Source organism: Manacus candei, unplaced genomic scaffold (genome assembly GCF_025592945.1).
Source record: "Manacus candei isolate 608988 ecotype Guabito, Panama unplaced genomic scaffold, ASM2559294v1 h1tg000051l, whole genome shotgun sequence".
In the NCBI taxonomy this organism is placed as follows: domain Eukaryota; kingdom Metazoa; phylum Chordata; class Aves; order Passeriformes; family Pipridae; genus Manacus; species Manacus candei.
The window spans coordinates 3,876,310-3,885,940 of NW_026138099.1; the positions used below are offsets into that span (position 1 = coordinate 3,876,310).

Consider the following 9,631-nt stretch of genomic DNA (forward strand, 5'->3'; position numbering starts at 1 on the left):
AAAGTCACGGGTTTGATCCCTGTACAGGCCATTTACTTAAGAGTTGGACTTGATGATCCTTGTGAGTCCCTTCCAGCTGAGAATATTCTGCGATTTCTGTGATTTTGAAGTGCTGAAATGTGCACAATGAGTAAAAGTATTAAAATTAATCAGCAAAAGAAAAAAATCAGCGTATTTTTAGACTGTAGCATTTAAGTTCTTTAGTGTGGTTGTGATTTTACGATGGAGGAAAAAGCTCACAATTGCACTGTACATGCAAGTTCATGAAATATGGTTTTTATGTGACTCCCATGTCTCTTTCCCGGTTACTATATTCTCTCCTTTCTGTTAATTGATCTGACCAAACCAGCCTTTGTTTCTATGCTGTAGCAACTTAATTTATTAAGGCCCAATGCAATAGAGAATAGTGACAGTAATTTCTTAGGCCTTAGTTCTTATTTGCACTCTCTCACCACTTCTTTATAGTTGCATTCTTTTATTTATGCTTGTATAAGTTACCAGTTTAAGACCCCAGGACTCATTCCTGCCCAGCAATTTGTAACTGTGGCGAGTCAGAACTTTTTCTGACAATGTGTCTGCTTCAAGGCAAAGGCAACTGGACTTGTCTATTTTTTCCTGCACTCATTTCTGTATGGCAAATTACCCGCTGCAAATTCAAAACCCATTGTTCTTCAATGAAAGCACCTTTACCCTCTTTGAGTAGTTCTGTACAATTGAACTGTCTGCTTTCTCTGTCAGAGCTGAACAGATGGCCAGCGTTCAAAATGCCCAAAAAGATGGCTCAAGTGATAGGGCAGATTTCTGGAGAACACGTGGCCAGCGATCTGGAGCAAAGAAGAATCTGAGGAAGAGTCGTGAAGATCTGACAGCCATTGTATCTGTGAGCACAAAATTCCCAGCTTATGAGCGAGTTCAGTTGCGCGAAGGTGAGACTGCTGTCAGCAAACTGCCCATTTATTGCTGGCTAGTTTAACATTCAAATGTTTGGTCAGCTAAGAAAGTGGTTTCTAACAACTTCTGACAATGTTAAATTTAACCAACAGAAAGAGATGACATTTTTCTCAGAATGCACATTTCTGGATGCTATAAACTACTCTCAGAAAAAGCTTTTTATGCCTTTAAACTACTGCTGTTTCCTTTCCCTCCAAATTACACATGTCAGTTTCAAGGTTTAAAATGAAAAAAAGGGTGAAACAAGCAGGGCGTTTTGTTGTTTCCTCTGCTAGCTCTTCCCTGGTTGGCTCTGAAAGTACAATCCATGTTCCTGAGATCAACCCCTGTCTTCATAAATACCATTTTGACATTAAATTTATAGCAAATAGAATCCAGTTATTTTCAATAGATTGTCCAAATATAATCGTAGTTGATGTGGTCTCTCTCCATGACTCTAAACTAGCTGTATTACTAGTGATGCTTTCTGGGTATTCGCATATGACAGTACTCTGGAGCACAGCAAACAGTAAAGATTATTTTAAGGAAGCTCCCAGATATCAAGATGAAGACTGAGAAACAAAATGGCATTCCTCCGTCAACTCTGAGGACTGTGTTTGCGCTTGCTCTGACATGAGCATAACGTAGTTTTGCATTTCTTTGCTTCTTCCACCTGCCTTGCAGTTTGTTTAGCATTTGTATCTTTATTCACACAAAACCCACTGTGTAAAGATTCATGCAGTTTGATGGATGAAAAGATTAATGTATGTTTTCAGATGCAGAATCTTCTAAATGCAACATCGTTTGAGGGAATGAGGAAGCTGCTGAATTAAAAATCTCTTTTGCTTTCTCAGCTGAAAAAAGTAGCTTTCTGCATTATCCTGTTGCACAAACTTCTGAGAAATAAACTTTTAATTTTTTTTTAATATCTTCAACTTATAACTATGTAACTGAGGATCTTGTATGTTATACATAAAATCAGTCTTCTCAGACTTATCTTTTTTCCAAATATTTTTCTTTCAGCTGGTTTTAAGAGACCTGTGGTGATATTTGGCCCTATTGCAGATGTTGCTATGGAGAAATTGTCAAATGATTTGCCTCACCTGTACCAGACAGCAAGTAAGTGGTCCTCCTAGTTTCTTTTTCATCGTTAAGTTAGAGAATTGATAACTTAATAATCACAGCTGCTTGGCCACTCAGAGATAAGCTAAAATGTTGTCTTTGCAGAGACAGAACCCAGAGATGCAGGTTCGGAGAAATCAACTGGGGTGGTGCGCTTGAACACTGTGAGGCAAATCATTGAGCAGGTAGAGTATTTCTCTGAAAAGTGCTTATGCTCAATGGCATGTTATTTGATTTGTTGCTCCTAAAACTTGCAGAGTACTCAAATCTTCACTGCATCTATTTCTGTAGTAAGCAGAGTTGACTTAATGATAAAACTGTTTTGAAATTGTTCAACAGCAATTTTTGTAATTTTTATAGCTTTGAACCTGATATTAGAAGTTAAATTCTCCTTCCTTAGTCCATTCTAAATTTGGACAGAGCAACATCTGTCTTTTACTATATGCTTTCTGAATTTGCCATGGAGGCTTTACTGTCAGGCAGTGCTCTAATTGCTCTTACTGTCATCAGAAATGTAACATTCTAAATGTGATATAACTGTGTAAAAACATCCAACAAGTTGTAGTCTTATTTGGAAAAAAATACCCTGGCTTTCCTAGGATTCCATGCTCGAGTTACCTCCTTGTTCCCCACAAGCACCACATTCATTGGCCTTTCTTGTTAACAGGATAAACATGCTCTGTTGGATGTCACTCCTAAAGCAGTGGACCTGCTAAATTATACCCAGTGGTTTCCAATTGTGGTCTTCTTTAACCCAGACAGTAAGCAAGGTGTGAAGACCATGAGACAAAGGCTATGTTCTACATCAAACAAGAGCTCGAGAAAACTTTATGAGCAAGCAAACAAACTGAAGAAAACTTGTTCCCACCTCTTTACAGGTAAGGAAGAATGTTTGTCTAACGTGCTTACCGAGAGAGAGTAGTGGATGTGACTGTGTGAGTCTCAAGACATCTACTTATTACTCTGCATAGTAACTTATGTGGGCTGGAACTAAAAGGGTGGAAAGGTATGGTCATGAGCAATCCCTTCCTTGACCTTTTTCAAAGTTTCAAAATTCTAATGCAAAAGAAGTTATTTGTTGGCGTACCGTCATTAAAAGAAAAGTGATTTAATCAGTTTGGGAATAACAAAAAATAAAAATACCATTCTTCTGTCAGTGATCTAAAAGAAATAGCTGTTTAACATTCTCATATAACTAAACCAAAAAGTGTTAAACAGCAAAGGATGGATAATGAATTGTGTTTGCTGTGTATATATACTTTTTCCTTCAATTTTTACAGCAACCATCAATTTAAATTCAGCCAATGACAGTTGGTATGGTAGTTTGAAGGATACTATTCAGCAACAGCAAGGAGAAGCAGTATGGGTATCGGAAGGAAAGGTAAGCAGTCAGTCCATACTCTGTGAAGCTATACAGGTATCTCAAAGTATCTCTTGCCAGTAAAAATTGTTCAAAATTTTGTTTGTCAGTGATGGATAGGCTATACAACTAGTCAGTTGATGTCTGTCTTGGTAACAAAAAATAATACTGTTTGTTGTACTTTGGAGCTTTCATCACTAGTACTGTGGGTAGAGAATGATGAGGAGGGATCAACTTCTGCAGGACTTTTCATTGTGATTCTGCATTAGTTTCTTTCAGTTCTGCAAAGTCTTTACTAAGGAGTGTTTCGCATGATGTTGGGACTTAACTGGACTCTAATTCTTATTTATTTAGTCTTTGTTCCTTAATTCTCTACTGACTTTTCTCCAGCTGGATGGCATGGAAGATGATGCCGATGATCGTATGTCTTACCTTACTGCTATGGGTGCTGACTATTTGAGTTGTGACAGTCGGCTGATCAGTGACCTAGAGGATACAGATGGAGAAGGAGGTGCATACACTGACAATGAACTTGATGAGCCCTTGGAGGAACCAAGGATTTCATCTGTTAGCCGGTCCTCTGAGCCTGTGCATCATGAGGAGGTGAGATGATTGGATTTTTTAAAAAAGCAGAGGTTTGTTTTTTTTTTAACTGCAGCTTTATCTTGCTTTTGATAGCATCTCAGAGCTACATTGTGTAGAGCAAAATTATTAGTTCTGCATTGCTGCCTAAGTTTATAGATTTCTTGATGATGTGTCATCACTTTGAACTTTGCAATTACATCTGCAGCAATCGTAGTCAGGTTGCTGACAGTCATTTGACTCCTGGTAACTTTTCCCAAAATAGTAAACTAGAGAGAGAGGAAAAATGATTGAATTACTGGCTACTGCAATGATTTTATCTCTTATTTTCTTTCATAGAGTTTAAAAAAATTTACTCCTGAACCAAGGGCTCAGTTGAGAAAAGCTGGTAGCAGGGAGATCCTTAGAGAACCAAGTCCACCTCCAGCATTCAAGCCTGAACCACCTAAGGTAAATTTGTAGAAACAAATCTGAATGTAAACATCCTCTTTCTGGAGAACTCTCCAGGGTGGCACATTGGAAAGAGCAATAGGAATGATCAGAGACCAGAAAACATTGTAAATGTGGAGAGAAGGAATGACTGAAGGTGTTGCAGGATCAAGCAGAGAGAAGAACTTAATGGTTCCTTTCAAATATATATGTTCATATGGAATAAGAAAGTAGACTTCTTTTTCTGTCTGTTAACAAACTTAAAGGCACTTCTTTAGCTCAGCAAAAACAAAATGGGCTAATCACCAGGAAAAGCATATCTGATGGCTATTACTGTGAAACACAAAATCAGCATCTACCACCTCTGACTATAACTAGAAATTGATGTTAACTGTTTATTCAAACATTGCTCAGGAGTGATGTGGGGTGAAGGTGGCTAAAAATAACAGTATCTGGACACTATTTTATTTTAGCAATTCCCAATTTCCCCTGACCCCAAAGTTCTTTCTTTATGAGGATTAGTGTCCTCATATACTGCAATGTATATGTGTAAGGACATGTGTAAGGAAAACAAAAGTGGAATAAAAACCAGAAGTGGGTCCTATGCACTTCTAAACTCCTGATACTGATGCTCCACTTTAGGTAGTACTGAAAAAGTTATTTGAGGCATCAGTTTTCTCTGTGCTGTACCGTAATACACATTGTAGCTCTGGTAATCCTTAACAAATAGGACAAACAAGTCTAAATGCCCTAGTTATCCATAGGCTGATGCATAGTCTATGAGCATATGGCCAAAATGTTGCAGCAGTTCAGATACCTTTCAAGTGTTTGTTTTCTGTTTTGCCTCAGGAATGAGGATGGATTTAAGGAACACAGACACCAACTTTAAAGAATAAGTGTGTAAGTTTACTGTAGTGTAAAACAGTAAAGAATTAGAAAAGAAACTGTGGCTTATGAAAGGATGCACTTAGCAAGGCATCTAATCATTACTACAAAGAAAGTCTTACAGTGATTAAGAGAGAGATATGTCACCAGTTACCCTATATACATTACCATAATCCAGACCGCACTTCAGCTGGGGAGCCCCAGTCACAGCAAACCTCTTCCTGATAACTGGGAAATCCTATGCAGTGCATCCACGCATAGGGTGAAGCTGTGAGAGGGTCCAGCTTGTATAGTGTTAAACAAACCAGCTTATATCATTTGATTGGTGTGGAAAAACAATTTGGCTTTATTCTCTCCTTAGTTTTCCCCTGAAGCCTGGCCAGGGGAGTCAGTTTGGACTGACTCAATCAAATGCCCCATGGCCTTGTCTAGTTTCTAAATACAGAACACTATGGCTACGTTTATATCTCAGATATGAACCAGCTGCAACCATGTGAGGCCTACTGCTTTTGTGGCCTTGGAACACATACAAACCTTCCTAATTACTGATAATATGCTGTGCTAACAAGCATAAATGTGTGCTCTTAAAGCATTACTAAGGGTTATATAGCATCTTGGTTAATAAGCAGATATATGGCTAAATACAGTACTAGGTTAAATATAATATTAGGTTCAAAGATTCATCTATGGGTCAACTCCAGCTCAGGGATACCCCCAGCATTACAGTGCTACATCATACAAAGATTGACACTGTTAAATACATATGCAAAGTGATTAATTTCAAGTTGAAGTGCTCTTTTGAAATGAAAATTACAAAGTTGCTGATGTAAAATTTGTTGCTGTATTTTATACTTGCAGGCAAAGTTACAAAACGAAGATCTATATGACTTCCCCAAGAACTATGACTCTAAATCAAGTAATGTTGCTGTCAGCAGTGAGACTTCAACTGTTTCAGCTAAAGCAGCACCCCCACCTGTTTCTGTGAAACCTGCCTTTGGGCGTCCTATTCTGAGAAACTCTCAGCCAGCAGTTCCACCTGCAGAGGAGGAGGAGGAGGAGGCAAAGTTGGAAGAGGAAGGAGGCGAACAAGAAAACACTCCAAAATCTGTATTGAGGAAAGTAAAAATATTTGAGGAGATGGATCATAAGGCGAGGATGCAAAGAATGCAAGAGCTTCAAGAGGCCCAGAATGCCAGGGTATGAGGAAATGTATTTCCCCCTGCTGTGCTTTCAAGCCTGTAGGGCCGCTTGAGTCCTGAAAAAAGATTATGTATATGTAGGAATATCAGTAAAATGTTATCCATTTGTGCTTTAATTGTTTCAAATGTAGCTGTGGCCTGCTAGGTCCTTGATCCTAGTATAGGATCTCTAATGGAGAGACTTAAAAAGAACAGTTTTTTTTTCTACTTTCTTTTAAAGCTTGAAATAGCCCAGAAGCATCCAGATATTTATGCTGTCCCAGTCAAAACACAGAAGTCAGAACAGAACTGGCCACAGCTGATGAGGTAAGGTGTATCCAGTTTTAAGCATTCTGTCCTGATTGTTTACTTCACTAGTGGGAGGAAAACCATCTTGCCAGTTTTTGTGCATATAAATCCTCCTGCCTTGGTATAGTGTTTTGTTGGTGTGCCTCAAAAATTACTGTAAAGATGGGGCAAAATTTCAGTGAGCTCTTCTTGGGTTTGGGGATTTTTTTTTTCATTCACTGTGATAGTATTTGAGTCATCTAGGAAGAAAACACTATACTTTTTCACTCAACTATTTGCAGAGCCAATTTTTTGCCCCAGTCAGTTTTATCCAGAAGCTTTTGTGCATTCAGGTCCTCTGATGTCCATTCTTCCTGTGCTAGATACTGGATGACTGTTAGTCCATCCTAACAGATAATTGTTTAAATTTATTATTACTTATTTATTATTACTTAAATGCTTATTCAGTTACAGGTGTCTAGTGTGGCTAGGGAGACTAAGGATAAAACTTGCCTCAGGTCACTCATCAAGTCTCATGAAAGTGGTAGTCTCATTAAAATTCAGTGAGTTCTGGATGGGTTGATCATTGTACCACCTTACCCTACACACTGCACATTTCTGTGACTTTAGCAGACACCTGTGCAAGAGCTTACACACTGCACAATGGATTTTGTTTTCTGCTTTTCAGGACTTTTCAGTTTTTCTTCCTTCTTAGTAACAGCCAATAAAAATGGGGCATTTTTTCCTTCTAGTGAGTCAAATGCTTTGATGTCACAGTATGTAATCTAAAATGCAAAAATGGAAAACTGTTATTTTCAGTATTTCTTGGCAGGTTCAGAGAAGCATACTTTTTTATATAGCCTTGGAAGCTTTTAAGAAGTAATAAAAATTAATCTTTAACCACATTTGCAGAGTGTTTGCTTACATGTAGAAATCAGTGCTGTTGACTTTTTGAGTCATTGATTAGCCTAAAAAAGGGGCTATTTAAATCCTTGGGGGGGCAATATGTAAGGAGGATATAATCTTGTTTTTTGCAGACTGTGGATTGCAAAAATCATGGCTTTTGAAACTAAGGAAATACCCTTCCTTGATGGATTTTATTTTTATATGTCTGCTTAATGTCACACCAAATGGGTAGCACAGCAGTATATGAAAAGCAAATATATGGGTTACTTCTGCTCACTTTGAAGGCTAAGAGCCCTAGTGAGAGCCTTGAGAAGGGCTCCCAATTTGAGAAATGTCACATAAGAAGTCTTCGGACTTTGAGACAGGAGACTGAGGGTGCAAAAGAAGAAACAGGCATAGAAAGAATACTGTGCAAAACAAATTAAGGGAAATGTCAGAAGGGGCAGTAGCAATGGCTTTTCGAAAACTCTTGGCTCAGGGAATAAAGTGCTGTAAAGCTATTGATGTCTGTGTGTGTGCAGGGATGTTCAATAACTTTAAATTTGGCATTCTTCCAGGTGGGGTGAGTAGATCAAATCTGAGCATTGTCCTCCAGCTTGATGGAAATAAGATGCCTCTCCAGATAGCCTTACCATGGCTATGCAATTGTTTATGGGCTAGGAGGGGGTTTATTTGCTCCATGTGCTTTTCTAAGTTACCATAAAGCAAAAACTAAGTATAACTATTTTTCAGCTTTTCATAATGGAAGTAAACATTATATTTCTCTCTCTCTCCCTGTCTTGCTGTGTTAGCTCCAGACCTCCAGAACCCCAGAAGCCTCCTATTAGACCTCACCTGGAGAACCGCTGCAGTTACGGCAGCGATGCAGAGGAGGAGGAGGAGTATCGTCGGCAGCTGGCAGACCACTCTAAGAAGGGGTATTATGGACAGCCATCCAGATACAGAGACACAGAATTGTAGGCTTGCTAGAATGTCCATGTCTAACACTCTTTTGAGATTTCTTCCTTCGCAGCCAAAGTGGAGCAATAGTTAGTCTTGAAAAGCTGTATTTTTATTGGGGGTGGTGTTAGAGTGTACGCTACTCAACTGAGACATATCTATACACTGGAACTGGAAGAGTTCATTTTTTTGGGGATATTATTTTGTTAGCGGCTATGAAAAGAAATCACTATTGCCTGAATGCTGTTGCCTGTTTTATAAGGACCAAATCCTTAAAGTTTGTGTTAATTCTTGGTATTTTCATATTTTAACATAAACCTCCTTTTTTCCTTTTTATTAATGCTGCCTTTTTGGACTGTTGTGCTCTGTTATGAGAGTATAATCCCAGAGATACACTTCTTAATGCAATAGAACTAAATGCGAAAGTGTATTTGAAGAACAGTAAGTGCCTTTTAACAAGAAGCATCTGAAGCTGTTTGTTTTGACATCTGATACTTGGTGCAAAGCCATAACACACTAAAAGGGGATTGACTGTTTTACCTGTCTTTTATTTTTTATCAGTTTCATGGTAACAGTTTTCCTTGCATGTTATTTTTCTAAGTTCATAGATGCATATGCAATATTTCATAAATACTGACTGTACATAATAAAGGTGCAATTGACTGGGTGGTTGGAAAAGACAGATGTGCTTAAACAGAAAAAATGATGTAGAAATTCAGTCACGTATTAAAATTTACACAGACTGCAAATAATAAAGGATATATTCTAGACAAAGCTTGTGTATCTTATTTTTCTTTTGAACAGTATTAGTCTTCTAGAATTGCTGAGTTTCATAAATAAATTGAATAAACTGTCTCAGTTCATGGTCTCATCTTCTGCTGTTCAAGTAACTGGGAAACGTCACTGCTGATGTGCTGTTGTAAACATCATTTTAAAATCTGTTGTGATGAAAAACTATGGAATTCCTGCATGAGGTTTACCTTTTAAAGTATTAACTTCTACCTCATCATTT

General features: G+C 38.1%; 1 protein-coding gene across 3 annotated transcripts in view; it reads left to right on the top strand.

Annotated features, from left to right (window-relative positions):
* The window catches only part of TJP2 (tight junction protein 2), a 55,046-nt gene extending 45,653 nt beyond the window's left edge, over window positions 1–9,393 (top strand). For all 3 annotated transcript variants that reach the window (XM_051801368.1, XM_051801367.1, XM_051801369.1), the window contains exons 14-23: window positions 739–926; window positions 1,954–2,049; window positions 2,158–2,237; window positions 2,720–2,930; window positions 3,333–3,433; window positions 3,803–4,015; window positions 4,334–4,444; window positions 6,167–6,505; window positions 6,728–6,813; window positions 8,472–9,393. In XM_051801368.1, coding sequence (XP_051657328.1) covers window positions 739–926; window positions 1,954–2,049; window positions 2,158–2,237; window positions 2,720–2,930; window positions 3,333–3,433; window positions 3,803–4,015; window positions 4,334–4,444; window positions 6,167–6,505; window positions 6,728–6,813; window positions 8,472–8,640 — 1,594 coding nt within the window. In that variant the 3' untranslated portion in view covers window positions 8,641–9,393. The remainder of the gene's footprint in view (window positions 1–738; window positions 927–1,953; window positions 2,050–2,157; window positions 2,238–2,719; window positions 2,931–3,332; window positions 3,434–3,802; window positions 4,016–4,333; window positions 4,445–6,166; window positions 6,506–6,727; window positions 6,814–8,471) is intronic.
* The last annotated feature ends 238 nt before the right edge of the window (window positions 9,394–9,631 follow it).